The sequence below is a fragment of the Empidonax traillii genome, unplaced genomic scaffold (assembly GCF_003031625.1).
Source record: "Empidonax traillii isolate 1590-97213 ecotype Southwest subspecies unplaced genomic scaffold, ASM303162v1 scaffold191:size1449129, whole genome shotgun sequence".
Taxonomy (NCBI): domain Eukaryota; kingdom Metazoa; phylum Chordata; class Aves; order Passeriformes; family Tyrannidae; genus Empidonax; species Empidonax traillii.
This window is the reverse complement of record NW_020955384.1, coordinates 518,046-535,273: the sequence shown is the minus strand read 5'-3', so window position 1 is coordinate 535,273 and position 17,228 is coordinate 518,046. Positions and strand designations below refer to the sequence as shown.

General features: G+C 42.7%; 1 protein-coding gene across 4 annotated transcripts; it reads right to left on the bottom strand.

Moving 5' to 3' along the window:
- Nucleotides 1-429: 429 nt before the first annotated feature.
- Nucleotides 430-16,363, bottom strand: TMEM263 (transmembrane protein 263). 4 transcript variants are annotated; one of them, XM_027886633.1, is made up of 5 exons: nt 16,253-16,363; nt 12,778-12,839; nt 11,599-11,722; nt 8,112-8,181; nt 430-3,120 (listed from the first exon to the last, which is right to left on the bottom strand). In XM_027886633.1, the coding sequence occupies exons 4-5, from the start codon at nt 8,173-8,175 to the stop codon at nt 2,834-2,836; spliced, it is 351 nt and encodes a 116-aa protein (XP_027742434.1). In that variant the 5' UTR covers nt 8,176-8,181; nt 11,599-11,722; nt 12,778-12,839; nt 16,253-16,363; the 3' UTR covers nt 430-2,833. The 4 variants fall into 4 exon arrangements, with proteins under 4 accessions (XP_027742434.1, XP_027742436.1, XP_027742435.1 ...); XM_027886635.1 differs by lacking the exon at nt 16,253-16,363 and adding an exon at nt 15,867-15,925; XM_027886634.1 differs by lacking the exon at nt 11,599-11,722.
- Nucleotides 16,364-17,228: the final 865 nt, after the last annotated feature.

The window sequence follows — 17,228 nt, the reverse complement described above, 5'->3', positions numbered from 1 at the left end:
CTGGCATATAAAGATGTGACCATAGATAAGCCTTTTGTTACAGAACGAGCAGTCAGGCATATAAGGTGCCTTCATAAAAATTTCCCCTTTCCAACTGGGGGCCGGGAAAAGGAGAGTAAAATAAAGCCACCACAAAAACAACTCCAAACAAACCCAAGAAAAACCCCGCTCACCCTGAAAATTTAAGTTCCATATTCCATTCAGCTCATTATGATCTTAAAAGTGGGTACTCCCAAGCCTCATTGAAAAGAAAATTAGTGCAAGGGATTTTGTGCTGGGTCTGTGAACAACTTACAGTGAAGTTATAGTTTTTGTTAAGAGCTGGTTGGCACTAAGTAGGTACAGATAAAAGACACTCTGGGGCTTGATGCTGTGGGAAGATTTATACCTAAGTACGCCCCTCTCCACAAAACTAAGGAAGCTTTCAAATGTCTGAAACAGCAACAATTTAATATTTCGCAGGTGCCAGGACAGAATTGGGCCAAGTTCTTAAGATCAAGCAAATTTCATAAGTGAATAGAAAATACACAGGATATAGGACAAAGCTCTTTGAAAAGTAAAACCATATGCCATGTAAAAGTGTTTCAGTTACAAGACTCAGAAGCAATAGCTACAGGATATGTTCTGAACAAAACATAATGAAGTGTTCGCAGCTCTTTAGAGATCTAACATTGTTTATCTCAGACCACATTTGTTTTGCTGCAAGTTTCACAGTTTAACAATTAAAGAATATAATTTCAAAAAATGGGTATGACTAGTTCAACATTCGTGTTTTCAGAAAACTATCAGGAAGGGGGTTTAGTTGGGTGTCACAAATACCACTGTGCTCCAAACAGTTTCTAAAGAGTTCAGTGGCAGCACTCTGGGGATATGGTTACATTGGAAACTGCAGAGGAGCAGACCATACTAAATTAAACACTGCAGCTAGACTGCCTCAGATACCCAGGCTAGCTCATTTCTAGAGCTAACTGGTACCCTTAAACCATACTATATTCTATGCAATTAGCTTTTGACTATAAAACCCAGTTAAAGTCTTCAGTTTGTTGCATAAACTTACCTTGTTACACCCTTGCAGGAGATTGGAACTAAGCAGCTGGTGCATCTAACAGAAAGGGCAGATGCTCCTCCCACCACCCCATGTTCCCATGCTTATGAGCATCATGCTTCCAACATACACAATTACTGATATAAAATAAAGTTGTTAGTTACAGAGTGCAATTGAAGTACCAATGGCTCAGAGAGATTGGGTGACTACTGTACTATAATTTAGACATAGTGTACATTCAACACCCATGAACAGAGGACTAAGTTTTAGACAAGTGATATGTTTGTTTGGTTTTTTTTTTTCATTTTTAAAAAGTCCCCCCATATATCCTTCTAGTACAACCACAGACACTGTAAAAGTAAGCTTACAAGTTCTCCATAGGAACACAAGTTTGTAGAAAATACTGCATGAACGACATGAACAGATGCCTTCTATGGGCTTCTAAAGAGGTTACTTATTTGCAAAGTCAGTACACAAATAAAAGATCATCAACAGCTTCTATTTTAAGGCGACCTCAAGCTGTGTCTTTACAAGTGCATTTTGCCTCACACATTACAGAAGACCTACAGATGTTCCCATTTGAGGTGCGTCAATATTTGGAATCTGTCAGTATACAAATTACTGGAATGACGTTTCTTTTTTTTTCCTTTAAGGCCTCATCTACCTTTTTTGGTTTGTTTTAAATAAAAGTATTACATTTCACTCAAAAATCAAAAGGTAAAGTATGAGAAAGAGATGTGGTGAAAAATTCCTTGCATTTGCTTGAACAGAACAAGAAGCCAACCTGGCACATCATGAAGTTGAGACAACAGCTTTGCTAGTTCTTCAGTGGTTTCCAACTACACAAAGGAATTTCTAGCAAGTAAGACAGTTGTGCTAGATAGCCGCAAACAATCAGCCCAGTTTCCACTAAGGCATCTTTTTTTCTAGCGTCTGTAAAAAATTTATTAGAAGCAAGTTTTCACCTGCAGGAGATAGATGCATATCATTAAGTACACCTGAGATGGAACAATGATATTTTCAGTAAAAACTGACAAAAAGTTTCAGATATCAGGATTTGTAAAGAGTCTAAAGCTAATTCTGGGAACTGCACTGAAATGACAGGACAGTTCTTTACACAGCTTCACCTAGTAAAAAGATATTTTTTCTAATAAGGCATTAAGTTAGTTTACTCTTTGTGATCCCTTCTACCATGTTGTCAATCTTTTTCACTTCTATCTCCCACTCATTTCCAATTTCTGCATATCTTCAGCTCTATTTGCTCCAGTCTGCACTGGCAGAATGCTGTCAGGGACAGTTTACAGGCTGCCTAAAAATACAGGTTCATAACCAAGACTGTTTGGGTACATCCAGCATTGATTTTACACAGCTGAAGGATCCTTAGCAGGAGCACGTGGAAACCACTGAGAACAGGAACTGGCATCTCATTGTATCAATGGTACAGCAGAGATGACCAAGTTTCTATGTTCACATTTTAGTCCAAAACTGCAGAAGACTTACAGTAAATGAATATTCAAATATGTATTATTCCTTCAGATACACTTACTTCTATAGTTATCAAGTGTAACATTTCACCAGATACAAAGCTTCAATCTAGGCTCTAATAAATCTTCTTACGCTGTGCTAACCAAGCTTCTTCTGTCCTTTTCAGATGAAATCGAGTTACTTGCACAACTCGTTGGAAGATAAAGTGTCTAAGACACATGGCTTCTCATGGTCCCAATCTTAGCAGATTTTAATGCCACTGATGTAATATTCTGGAGAACGGAGTATGTCTCAGTTTTGGTTTTAGTCAGACTTATCTTTTTTCTTTCCTGTTAAAGGCACTTTACTTGCAACAGCGGATCCTACAGCTGTTACGCCTCCAGCTACAGCAGAAACACTTCCTTTGACTAGACCCACTCCCACTGAAGGCACAGATGTGACCGCTGTTTTGGTAATTTCCAAGCTCTTCCCTCCAATCCAAGCAACACTCCCAATTGTGGCACCAACAGCTCCCTTTGTGACACTGAAGAGGCCACCAGTCACACGAGAAAGCACCCCAGGCTGCTGCTGCGGGTGGTCTTTTAGTGAACCTAAGGGAAGAAACAACAAACAAATCAGTCTCAGTGCTGTGATTAAAGCATTTTCAAAAGAGTTATGCATAAGTATTTCCTTTTCTAGCTTAACAGACACTGCACACAGCATGTACTTACCTTGCAGGCTGCTCTTTTTGGATGCACCTACAACACCTAGTTCCAAATAACAAAAGACACTTTGCTGCAGCAAGACATGCCTCAGTACTGTTTTCTAACAAACAAGTCAATACTGAGTCTAAAAATACCAGGCATATGACTCCCAGAGAGTCTTACATTATAAATTTCTGTCCTCTGTATGCACCACTACTTTCCTAGACTTTGGCAAGTCCCATGGCCAAATCTGCCTCATTTCTGGACTTTATAATGGGGGAGAAATGACACATCCTCCTGTGCCCCCATCCTAATGCTAAGAGTTAACCCACAGAGGGGGGACCCTCAAAGGCAGCAGCACCACCTTGCTGTTCAAATCACTAAGGAAGGATTGGAAAAAATTTTCTGGTGAAGCAGAGGCAAAAGTTATTAAGCAAAGAGCTGTTCTTTGAAAAGGACACCGTGAGACAAGGTTACTTCTTTCCTTAGTAATTATTGTTTTGAAGATGTGCTTACAGGGGTTCTGTGCAAGGGTCAGGGAAGAGGGAAGAGAAGGTTACAAATGAGAACAATCAAGAGTTGTTAAAAGAAGCATGAGGACAAAACTGATGCCAAGGCTTCTGTATCCTTCTGTATCCTATCTTTCTTCATCCTGTATACAAATTTAACTTTATTCCAAAAAGGTCTTTTCTGTAATTTGGCTAGAGAAGGGGCGTGTGTATGTGAAAAGTCCAAGGCCAAATAAGCTCATTAAATACCAAAAGTGGCCCCCAAAGGCATTAATAGCAAGAGTTACAGGCTCTTAACAGAAGTTTCAATATGATGCACAAAACCAAGTCTCAAACCATAGGATTTCTGCATATTATTGACCACAAGATTTTTTCTTTTTAATGTTATGTTTAACCTGCATTTCATGCAGTTTCACAGTTTAAGTGCTTTGTAAGTCAATTCCTATTCCATATTTATGGTACAATTACATAGCCTGAAAATAATAAAAAGTATTAGTGTGATAGAAAGACCTCTGGAATTAGCCACTTTGCCTTCCAATTGTTTCAGAATTACTTTATATTTCTAAAGCAGGCATCAAAATCCTCAGAGATACATGCACCTTGCCTCTAAAGGGAATCAAGACTCCAATTCCACCCCCTGTTATGGCACAAGCATCATCCAATCTTCAAAGAAGAAACAGCACTATGAAACAGTATGTTAATGTGGCATTTAAGCACATAAGAAAATATCAGTCACTGCATTTATAAACTAGTAGCCCTGACACACACTTGTCTGCAAGGTGAACCTGGGGAAAATCTCTGCTTTTCACAACAGCATTGTTCTGGCAAGCATTTTTCAGCTCCTCTCCTGCCAATACCTCACCAGTTTGAGAAAGAACCAAGGGAAGATTCAGCCAGTGAACACAAGCAGGGTAAGAGTTGCACAGTTTTTTGGATTTGGGTTTTTAAAATTATTTTCTAGCTATCTGCAGATAACATATAGGATTTAACATCTGTCTCTCTTCAGGAAAAACAACAGGGGAAACCAGGCAAAGAGCAAGTGGAACTACAAAGGGCAGAGCTAGGGAAGAAACAGACGTGAAGAGGGAGTCAGCAGCAGAAATAACATACTTGGAAAAGGACAAGAAGCCTAGAGAGATAGTGGAAAAATCAGATCTAGATCCACCAGAGACCTCTATCCAGCCCTGTCAACACACTGACTTTCCACTGGGACATGCCTTAGGAGAGTCAGCAGAACAAGTCTGTCTCCTGTGCCCTGACTGCTGACAACTTGCACCCAAAGGACAATTTCCAAGACTCACCTCCCAGCACTCATCTCTACAAAATCAAACCTAGGGTGAACAACTTTCCCTGCAATGCCAATGAGTTTGTGATAATGCCAGGACTGACTCAGAACTCAGAGTTAATTTAAAAAGTGTGAAGTTCAGAGCTCCTGTGTGCATGCCTGGAATAATTCAAACAAAAGATGCCACCCAAATGAGAGAATTTCTTACAAGTTTGACAAAAAAAGGAAAAAAGGATACAGAGCAATAGTGCAGCTCAAGGGAGCAGAAGATACTGGAAGTGCTTCCAGCTGACAGTAGTCTCTTATTTAAGAAATTGATATAGATAACAGAAAAAGTAATGAATGGAAACTAAAAACATATATTAAAGCCTTTTACTTAAAGCCATGTAATACCTTGGCTGGCTCATTCTAGGCCAGCAGCTTTCAACATGAAAATCTCCAGCAAAAATGCACGGCCAACACAAGCACACAGAGATCAGAATTTCTATTTACATACAGAAAGCCTTTAAGGAATCACACTTGGAAAGGAGTATGCAAAGCCTGCTATAAAATCCAATGTCTAGGTATTATTCACTAGAGGGTTCTTGTGACCAGACTTACAGAGCTCGTAACAGATTTGTTCAGAAAGTGTTTCACTTCCACCTAACTGGTTCACTATCATCAGGGTGAAACAGGAGTAAAAGTTTTATCACATTGAATTTTAAGAGCTGATTCAGTTAATCGGATCTGATTTCAGAAATGATCCATCATCCCTAACTTATCAATTACAAGAGAAAAACAAACAAAAGTAATCTTAATGTGTTTTTCCTCACATTACTTCAGGTAGCCAATCCTTTGACAACATCTACATTTCACAAGTGTACATAAAGACTGTGACAGTGTATAAATAATTTCTGGTAATGAGGTCTAATGAACGCCCACAGCTGCAAAGTTTTATTGCCAGTTGATTTCTGTTCTAGGATACACAACCCTGGTCTCCTTCTTCCTAAACAGTATGAAAACGAAGGTAAACCAGATCATTCCTAAATCGAGGGAGAAAATGACTGGAGTTCCCTGTCCAGGAGTTGGCTCTATCAAGCTATCTTGCAGCCAGCTTCCTGCTGAAAGGAATCCAGCAATGAACAAGAGTTCAAATGAACTTAGGTTGCAAAGGTTGGCGCCGCTTGCAAAGCGGAAAATACGGCATCCGAATAGCACTACTCAAAAAGCAGGAGCACAAAAGCTTCCTCCACACATTCTTTAAAGCCTCTGGGCACCAAGCTTGTTGAGTGTGATTTGGACAAAGTAGAACTACTTCTATCTTTACAGAAAGCTGCAAATTGGTTTTGGAATCGAGCCTTTCCTCTAAGGAGTATTCTGGCAGCCTGTTCAGAGAGATGATCTTCCTGCCGGCATTGAACTAGCAGCCTTCCATCCACACTTGGCCATCTTTTTGTGATGGTGTAAGTGTATCACGTATGAAGCCTTGTACGACATTCAAACCCGCGTTATTCTTCAAGGGTGTTCCAACATTTTAACTGAACTTCTAAGGCTGGAAGAGTGCATGTGAATCAGAATTGGAAGGAAAAAGCCTCTTCAAGGATGGATTTTTAAGATAAGCTGTGTTTCATTCTACTTCCTCTAACTACACCGACTTTCTCCGTCTATTAAGACTTCGTATTCAAACTGGTTATTGTCAATATGAAATAAGAAAATGTGTGGGAGAAAATAAGTCTTAACTGCTCACAAATTTTAAATGAAACTTTGCAATAACCAATGATCAAATTCTGCCCTTACGCTAGAGAATATTTAGGAAGAGAAAAAATGCTCACTTGTTTCACTGCCTTACTCAAAGAATCGGTTGAAGTTTTCAGACCACAGTTTGCTTTCTACACATGAGGTTTAACATGTATAAAACACAATTCAATCTTTAAGGCAAAAAAACCCAAATAAGCAAACAAAACCTGGCCTTAAAAATTAGACTTGAAGATAACACATATTAAGGCATAGTTTCCAATCTGGCATTTGCTATCAGAAATGCTTCTGAGATCATGACAAGAAGCAGCAAGAATTTTTGTGTTCACACCATGATACTCTAACAAGTTCAAGTATAGGAGAGCTGAAGAATCACTATGCCATGAAAATCTATTTCTCCCTCTCATCTTCTTGAACTTGTGTCTTTTGCCTTATAGTTGTTAAGAATAGAGTGAGCTATTCCACTTCAATCCCTTCTGCTACAGTTAGTGGATAATACTGTTGTTCAACTGAAGTAAATTGTTCAGTTATACAACATATAAAAGCTAAGGGGAAAAAACCAACAACAAACAAACAGAGCTTTAAAGGGCCATTATAAACTGAAGAGTAATAAACAGAGAGGAATCATGACTCACCGACATTTGGTCTTAAAGCAAGAGCAGACAAAACACAGATAGCCTGTGCACCATGAATGGCTTTTGATCTACTACGCTTCCAGTCACATTATGCAAACAGGACTCTTCACTAACCTGCCAGTCCATAGCCTGGAAGGAACTCTGTTCATTTGCAACTGCATTTCCTCTGCAGATCTAATAACCAATTTACAATTCGTTTGGTTCAGGAGAACAAGATGTCACTGCATTAATGAAGTCAAGTGTGTGTTTGTTTTTATGAAACCATGAGACTGTCAGCAGTTGGAACCATAGTATGATGGAAAAGGGTCTCCAAAAGTGGTAATAAAGTTCTATATATTTTTAAAAACATCTTGTTTAAAAGTCACAAGCACTATGAACACAGCAAGGTGTCCAAAAGTGAAGCTGGGCTCTTCCCATCTCTCATAATGAACGGAAGAAATAAATACCTGTTAGACCAATTCATATCTCTGGAAACTAATCTGCAAATTAAGTTCTTCAGTATCTGCCCATCTTCTCTATAATTTTTAGGTACAGCTGTTTACTGAGTTATTCATCATCTTTACTGTAATCAGGATAATGCAGAAGTGAACAATAATCCAGGCCTATCCCACCCCAGGGCTGGCTTGTTTACTATTACTTAAATGGAAGTTAAAGCTTCCAGATCCATTTTCCATTTTTTAAAGAGAGAATGAACTTTTGGTTAATTTACTTCAGATCATGAAAACTAGTACATACCTTCTGGTGGTTCATCATGAAGGTATGATGGGACTTCCTGTTGATTTTTGTCCGTTTGATTCATTGTTGCCTAAAAAAAGAAATTCACATATGCTATACATCTCTTCTGGCAATGCATGAATTAATCCATGAATCCAAAATTCAAGTAGTTTAAGTTCCACAGAAAATTAACTTCTTTTTCTTTACTAGATAAGCTAGTAGCTGCAATCTGCTGTTCTTTTTTTTTAATCTGTGCTTTTGCATTCTTCAGCCAGATTCAATACTTGAAAAAGGAGCCCTCCACCACATCAGCAGGCTTGGTGAGAGCTGCCACCCCACACCAAGTACACCTTGAACCTGAAAAGCAATCAGGAAGACAACCAGTATGAAAACAAAACAACCTCTGCCATATAACAGCTTGTGTTTATGTAGTGAAAAGGAAAAGGCAAATTATCAGAGAGATGGTGGACACTAGAGAAATGACAGCAGCATGCCTATAAGATCTGCAGGTACCTGGAAAGCAATAGCTTAAAGAAACAAGTCCTTGTAGCATAATTTGAAGAAATGCCATGAAAACAAGATGAAAGAATAGCAATGGGAACACATAATTTAACTTGTCGCAGTACTGCATAAACGGTGTGGTGACAGCAGCAGAACTAGACTGTTTTAACTTTACACAAAAACTTCCCAATGAAAATGTTTCAGAAGAGATTTCTTTACACCAAAAGCAGTTTCCTAGAGCAGTTCTAGAGCAGCAGTCCCTGACAGGGAGGGGAAGCACAGAGAAAGTAAGTGGAGCTGCTGATTTGAGTTTTCTCTCTGGAGGAGAAGAAAGCAATATCTAGTCCAGGTTTCCCTCCTGCTTTCCTCCCCCACTGAAGTATGCCTTGTTATTAAATCCTGCCTCTTCTCCTGAGCTCTTTTGCTAATCTTGTTTTCCCTCCTCAGCAGGTATCAAGATGAGAAAAAGGAAAAACAAGTTGCATTATACCAGTCAGCATCCTATCTTCCTGCTACTGACCTTTTAGTTCCCTTCTCCCTGCACAAGTCTTTAAATATTTAATTTCTTCCAGGAGTCAATGACCACCACAAAAATAATTCCCATCTCTCTTGCTGTGCTCAGATCCCTCTGTACCTCCTCTGGGTGAGAAAGCAATAGGTGGGATCTGAAGAAGGAATGAGGAGGCAGAAGCAAGTGGGAAGACTCACCTGGAAAACAACAGCTAAAATTCTCACAGTATAATTATGAAGTCAAAATATCACAGTAAAAACTGGTACCCACATGCTAAATCATGTGGATGAGAAGCAAGCCTAAATTGAATATTAAAGAGTCCTGACAATCAGCACTACCAGTATCAGTTCACAATTCAGGGTACCTTTACACAAGACGCTGAGGAAAGGAAGCAAAAATACCTACTACAAGGATGGCCAATTCCATGGAAATGCTGAATGAGTGCTGCTCAAAAGCCAGAAATGCAAACATGTAAACTAAGAAATAGGAAAGTATCATAGAGTATCCCAAGTTGGAAGGGACCCACAAGGATCACCAAAGCCCAACTCCTGGCCCTACACAGGATAGTCCCAAGAATCACACCATGTGCCTGAAAGCATTGTCCAAGCGCTTCTCAAACTCTGTTGGGCTTGGTGCTGTGACCACTCCCCTGGGGAGCCTGTTCCAGTACTCAGCCACTCTCTGGGTAAATCTTTTCCTAATATCCAACCTAACCCTCCTTAGAGACAGCTTCATGCCATTCCTTCAGGTCCTGTCACTGTCACCAGACAGATCAGCACCTTCCTCTCCTCTTCCCCTCACAAGGAAGTTGTAGAGTAGCAACACAAGATGGAAGGCCAAATACATGAAACAAAGATATAAAGCACTATAAGAAAGAGAAGACAGATGCTGTAAGAAACTGATAGCCCTGATATTATTAGATCAAAATATCTGCACCAAGAGGAAGCAACTATGTTCCTACTTAACATGTAGCCATTTTGGTCATTAAGACGATTACTCTGTCAGGAACTTGGAAGGAGTTTATTCGCTGCATTAGGGGAAATCCTAAAAATAGTACAATAAAATTCAGAACCTAGTAAGACTTAATTCAAACAATGGAATGAGAAGGTAATCAAAACAGTTTTAAAGCAGACACAGGGGAGACCAATGAGTAATTATTTTTTATAAAGATCATTCTCCGCTAATCTATTTGTATCTAGCCAGCATGTAAAAAAGAAGCCCAGAAGAAAGTACCTGAGTTTCCAAAACATTTCTGTCAACAAAGGCCCACAAAAATTATTTAATCTTATGAGGACAGAAAAAACACTGTCAGGGATTATCAACAAGTTCAGAGTGAAGTTAGAATAAGTAACCAGGTTTGGACAAGGCTAGAACACTAGAAAGTGTCATAAGGCTTCACACAAGGTTTAGTAATTTCTGTTATTAAAAAGGTATCGGATGAAACAGCACTGACAGAAGATACAGACCAGATGAAGCCCCAAGAATCTGTTGTACTAGGGTACAACATCATACAGCTAAGACCAGACCTGTTCACTGAAAAGAGTTAAAGACTGGCAGACAACACAGGTAAAAGATGCTTTCTTAACTCTCCATAATCTCATCAGACAGACAGTCAGATTTGCTTCCAGTTCTTGCAAAGCTAAATGAGCAAAGCAATGATTTAACAATTGCAAGAGAAATACTTCACTCACAATTACACAGATCACAGCGTATCTATCTTCCACAGCACAGGCACTGGTAACTGGTGCTTTCAGACCCCAGAAGGCAATGGAGAACTACAGCCTTGAGAAGATCAGCTAAGGGAAATAAGTCACTCTTGGTAGGATTGAATTTGTTCCACACAGAAGGGAGCCTCCAGGGGTTTACAGATCAGAAAGTTGAAAACTACTGTATGATGGGTGGTTCTACAGGTGCCAGTGGATGGTTGGACTGGATGACCCTGAAGGTCTCTTGCAACCTTGATGATTCTATGATGCTGCAAGAGATGTGCCTAACCAGCCCGTACTAGGTTTTACTCGTTCTTCCTACAACATCAGTGCAAGTGAAAACATTATTACATCACTGTCAGAAAAGTCTTTTTGTTTTTCAGTAGAAGCTCTCCAGTGAATCACAGGATCAAGACCAAAATCCAGCAAAAGACTTCTGCAGAAAATGCTCAGATATCTAGGTTACAGTCTGTGTCATGCATCCTTGTATCCAATTTAACATGTCAGGAAACTGAAAAGTGATCCAAAAATCCTGTGTGCTAAACAGGGTGCATACGTAGTGAATGGGAAATACTATGCACAGGAGCATGTTTTAGACTTGGCTCCTTTCCAGAGATTTAGAGTATTTCTACTGATTGGAAGTCAAAGGCCTGGAGTAACTGCTTAGTGGCAGATTACTTCATCCAGTCTTCAGGCAAAGAGGGCAGGAATATAATTTTTTTATTCAAAATTTGAGTTAGCAGATACCACTTGCTATATTTTACAATACTTTCAAGGTGAAAGCACTCACCTACAATTCAATGCCTCCTTTGTCAATTAAGATCCAGGCTCGTATGTCCCACTTTACATCAGAGCCCCCTGGTCACAGGGGGACTGCAGTATATCCTAAGGGAGGTTCCTGTTTGCGCTTCTGGCTGCAGAGGCGTCCCCACAAAGAAGAAGAAAGCAAAGTTCATGAGACCCATCAGAGATTATAACTCAGCTAACACCTAAGGCATTGATCTGGAGGTGCAACTATAAGACTTTTGTGCAGACGGTGAGGTCATTCAGACATGCTGTTGGTTAAGAAACCTTGGATACTTGGAAACTGCAGATTCAAAGTCCCCCACATGCAATGAATCATTAGTCACAATGACTGCCAGTACTGCAAGCATATGCAGCAAGGCAAAGGTTTATCAGAAGCCTGAACTTTGGAAGTTTTCTGATACATTTTTCAGAATCTTCTTCAAAGTATGCTAAAATTGGCCAAAAAAAGGAAAGGAAAAAGGAAAGCAAGCAAAGACATCCTTCTTTGGCATTTTTATCCTGTAATGCCAAATCCACAGTGACTTGTGTCACTGGGAAAAAGCCTCGAGCTTTATTTAACATTTGCCTTAAATGATCACATGGAATGAGGTAGGATCTCCATGAGGCCTGGCAGAACTCATTCGTGAAACAGACATCCAGCCTATCAATGACAACTTCAGTTTCCTTCTTCATCTGTGTTTTCTCATGTTAAGAAGTGGAAGCAAACCCAGATCTTAAAAGAGATTTCAAACAGGGATAAACGTAAACTATTTTTGGGCTTTTTTCCCCTGTGTACTTAGGAGGATGCTATTCATAATATAAGCAGATAAAGGACAGATAATATATCCAGATAAGGGATAACTTCTCATCTTTCTTAACAACACATTAAAATAAATTAAAACCTTCATACAAAAAAAAAATTTAAAAGTATAAAAATGGAAGTCACTCTTCCAACTGGTTTGAAAGACAGCACACTTTCATATTGTCAGAATATGAAATACACGGAAAGCTTAAATGTTTTACACTGTTGTAAAAAAAATGTTTAAGATAGGATTTTTAATTCAGGAGCTATTTATAACATTGTGTTATAAGACCTTGAATGAAAGCGTCAGGAAGCTCTAGAGGTAGTGGTACAGCCACATGTAAATTCACATAAAAGCTGATTAAAATAAAACTTACTCACCAAATATATTCTTTTGTGAAGATTTCTAGTTAGTTGCTTTCACAAAAATATTCTGCGTACACCTGTGAGAAAGGCAGAAGATTAATGACAACTGATGGAACAGTGCTACTGTCACGTACCTGTCATGGGTGTAAGGTGGGAATCAAATACAAATGCCACAGCATGGAAGAAATACACTTGGTATGGTCTTAAGATGTCAAAATTTTATGAGATTTATCTCACTGAAACACTGATGCCTTCTGTGTTCTTGGGCAATGGAGATATACCTTACTCGCTCCATTTGCTGTCATGAGGATTGCTATGAAGTGTGTTAATCCATGTTAAGACACAATCACTCCTTAGTGAGCCTTGGACAGCAACTTCTAAAGTTTTAGCCTTCCATTGAGAAGTGGGCTCTAATCATTACAGACGTGTGAGTAACTTCATGAGCTTCAGCTGATGCCCTTGATGTCTTTCTGACTTCACAGACAAAAAGCCCTACTGTCTCAGCACAGCAAACCTGGCCCAAGCAGCAGCCAGTGAAAACTGCCTTGTTTCAATGCCACTACTCAGATATTTGTGGGCAACAACGAAACTAAGGATGGGGCCAATTTCAGCTGGCAGCACAACGCTGCTCCCGACGGCTGCAGCAGCAGCAGCAGACAGTGCTAGAACTATTCACCTGACAAAACTGCAAACAAACCCATCGCCTCATCTTAGTCCACCACAAAAAAAAAAGCTATCTTCCTTCTGTCCATCAGCTATGCAGTTAGGAAGCTTGGCTATGGAGCTGATGGAAAAAGAATCAACCCTTGCCACATGCACAGCTCTCCTCCCCCCTCTTTCAGCAGCTGCAGCAGATTTATGAATAAACCCGATGCATTTCAAGTACATGGAAAAAAAATATTTTTACGAATGATACTTCAAGCAATAAATTTTTGAAACAGTGCTCTACTCTCCAAATTAAATAAGAAAATAAGCATGAAGCCAAAAGAGGTAAACCTACCCATAGCTGCTCTTCAGGGTACTGCTTCAAGCTGCACAAAGACCCCTCACTATCAGCTTCCCTGCTTTACACCTTGGATTGGGACTTGTGACGTGTCACAAGTAATTGTGCCCAGTGCTGTTCTCTCAGCCATAACCCTCAGCGCACAACTGACATGGAAATGTGGTTTTCAGCTTGTTAATGCAAGGGAGAGAGTTGACCGAGCAGAATTCTGCAAGAAGAAAGAGTCAATGCTAACAGCACTAAAGTAAAAAAACAAATCCAGGCACGTAGAAAGCATGTAGCTAAAAATCCAAGAGCACAGCTAGCATTTCAACAAGCCTTTTGTTTAAAAGCCAGGTTTCAAAATTCAGATTTACATATACAGCAGGACTGGCTTGGAAGCAAGCATGCCCATTTCAGAGGAAAAAAAAAGACTACAGCTTTCAGAGAAAGATTACAAAGAGTTGACCAAAGTTTCCAAGTGTGAACCACAGCTTAATTCTAAGGCTACAGGAGGATGGGCTAGAACTTCCCCCAGAAGATACCAAGTTTGTCATAAGAAATGTACATAACGGGCTCACAGTATGCAGGGTTCATTACACAGCTGGGAAGGTAATGCCACATACCTGTATCAAAAAACAAACACATACCACGATTAAAAGCAAAACAGAGGTATGTCTCCTGCAAAAAAAAAGCCTTAACTCTGACTGGGACAATACCACATCATCTTTCTCCATCACTCTCAACTAAAATATAGACCAGGCTCCAGAAGAGGCTCTGGGGAGCACCTGATGTTGGCAATCAAGTCTTCTCCGTCGCAGTGATTCACAAGATACCAAATCAAAGGTTGCAGCAACCAGGATTCCCCTTTTCTAGTCCTCCAAAACTGTTTTCTAGAAATTCAACGGTAAATTTCAGCAAGGTGGAAGGCATACCTTCAGAAAGACAATGAAAACTTCGTTTTACCAGTCCTGCCACCCTTGGCCTCCTGCTAGCTCAGTTTTCAGAAGCAGAGCCTTCCCCATTTCTTATAACACTTCCCCAATGCCTGACCTCCACATCTGTCTCCTTTTCGAGTAGGCCCTCAAAGACAAAATCCAACAGTATCTAATCGCCAGAACAACACACAAGCTTCTGAAGTTCCTTGCCATGCTTGCTAATGAAATAAAGAGTTTTTTCCCTAGCATCCACCAGCTGTTTGTTGGCTCCTGCCTGACATTTGGACCTGGTCACTTGTTGGACAAGGACCGCTTTTCGGTTTGTGCATATGCAACGCAGTCCATTTCTATACTGAGGAGGCAACACTAACTTTACTGAATATTTAACCACAGTTTAACAGAAAGATTTATAAAAAAATGCCAGATAGTATTTACTGAGCAGTCTTAAAATTGATGTGCATACAAACCAGTACTTACATACTAAATTAAGCTATCCTGTATATAGCCTTCCAATTATACAGGGACTTACTGCCTGAAGCACAGCAGTGGACACACTGACGCAGGCTACCTGCACTTGGTATTTATGTTCCTTACAGAGTGACATCCTGAATCAGAATTCTCATTTTCAGCCCAGTTAAACAAGCAGAAGGAAGCATTTAATCACATCTGCAGAGGTTGCCATCGCACTTCGCACAATGACCAGAACCAGTCGTATGGTTACAATAACTTGCTTTTATTTCCAGGCCACACCACATACACGCCTAGACTGGGTGAATGTGGAAAACCAGGCTGGTCCCTAACAGTTCATAAAAAACCTCTTCATATCCTACTCCATCGAGCTGGACTTAGAGATACACAAATGAAACAAAGGGGAGGTTACTACAGCAGACATCTGAACACAGCAAAGTTTAAAAAGAAGAAAACCCGAAAGAGAGCTTCTCCCAGCTCGGAGAAGTTCATGGGGGAGACAAGCAGCTCACCCAGGAGCGAGGCCGAGGCGAGCACGGCTCCCTCCCAGGTGGGCGGGGGCCGCTCAGCCCCGGGCGACCGGCCTGGGGGGCGGCAACTGCAGGGCAGAGCCCCCCCGCTCCCGGTCCCGCACCCAAGGAGCCGCCGCCCCACACCCCGCACAGGGCGGCCCGAGCCCCGCAGCCCTCGCCGCCACGTCCTCCCCTCGCAGGTACCTGCGTGCCCGGCAGAGCTCCGGAGGCGGCCCGGCAGCGACCCCCGCTCCCGTCCCCGCCGGGCCGGCGCAGGCACCGCGGCGCAGGGCGGCGGCCCTGACGTGGCAGCCAAGGCCGCGGCGGAGCCGCTACGCCCGGCCCGGCGCTGCCGCCCCGCGGAGCCGCGGCAGGAAGCACAAAAGCGGCCGGGCTCAGCCCGCGCCGGGGGCAGGTGGCGGCGGCTCCGCTCCCTGGACCCGCCTCTCCCGCCAGCGGCTCCGCCGGGGCGCCCTCCCGCCTCCTGCCCCCGAAGTTTCCCTTCCTGCGGGGGAGGGCGCTCGGGGGGCTGCCTGGCTGATAGCGGGGCCGGGAGGCAGCGGCCGCTCAGCCCTCCCTCCCTCACTCACCGCGCGGCAGTGGCGTCTCGCTCAGCCCGGGCTCCACTCAGACTTTACTCCTCCGTCCGTCCCCGCTGCCGACGTGGCGCCCGCCGCCGCCCGCCCTATCGGCGCCCGCAGACCCCGCCCCAGCGCCCGGCGCGGCCCCTCGCCGGCCGGGGGGCGCCACCGCCCCCGCCCCCTGCCCGCCCCGGGGCCGCCGAGCCCCGCACCGGGAACCCCGCTGGCCTCCGCCCCCTCCGCCGCCGCACGTCCCGCAGGTTCCCACGGAGGGGCCGACCCCTCGTTGCTGCCAGAGGCCCGGGGGCTCCTTTCTCCTCCGGGGGACGGGGCAGCCCCTGAAGGGTCCTGCGGGGCCGGGGCACCGAGGTGAAGGAAGGTGCCGGATAGTGGCAGGGCAGAGGACAAGGTGGCGTTGCCGTAGCTGACCGAGATGCTGCGGGGTGTAGGAGATGGGTTTGCGGAGCTCGATTGGGCTGGGAAGCGCCTCGGACGAGAGCTGGGGTGAACAGATGCGCCCTTGGGGCGCTCTGGCCGTGCTGCTCGCACAGCGGGGAGGCTGCAGGAGCTCCCTGCGGCACGGAGCAGCGCTGTCCTGCGAGGAGCTGCACCCAGCCCAGGGCCAGCGGCGTGATGTGAAGCCGTGACGCTAATCCCGAAGATCTGGGTTTGTGTTAAGCAATGTTTACATTGCACCCTGTATCCCAGCTATTGAGTGAGCTTCTCACATGCAGCCTGTAGGGAATACACTTGTGGTCATCATGGTTTGAGGGCATGACTCTCTAGGTAACTACACCTGTGAGAATAACCGGGGAAAGTCAAGTTTTCTGGTGCTCATCCCATTCTTTGGGACCTCTCCATGGACATCTCTAAGGATCTCTGGGGATGAATAGTGACTTTCAAGTTTGTTAGCCAAGGAAGTGCTGGATGGCCAAGGGAGAGAGGAAAGTTGCAGGTACTTCAGATATGATTTTAGAAACAGAAC

What these genes read in the sequence shown, in the direction of transcription:
- TMEM263 (XM_027886633.1), bottom strand. Translation starts at nt 8,175, where the DNA reads ATGAATCAAACGGACAAAAATCAACAGGAAGTCCCATCATACCTTCAT. An exon ending in TCATGATGAACCACCAGAAG is followed by an intron (nt 3,121 to 8,111) that starts GTATGTACTAGT and finishes TTCTTCCCTTAG; the next exon opens with GTTCACTAAAAGACCACCCG.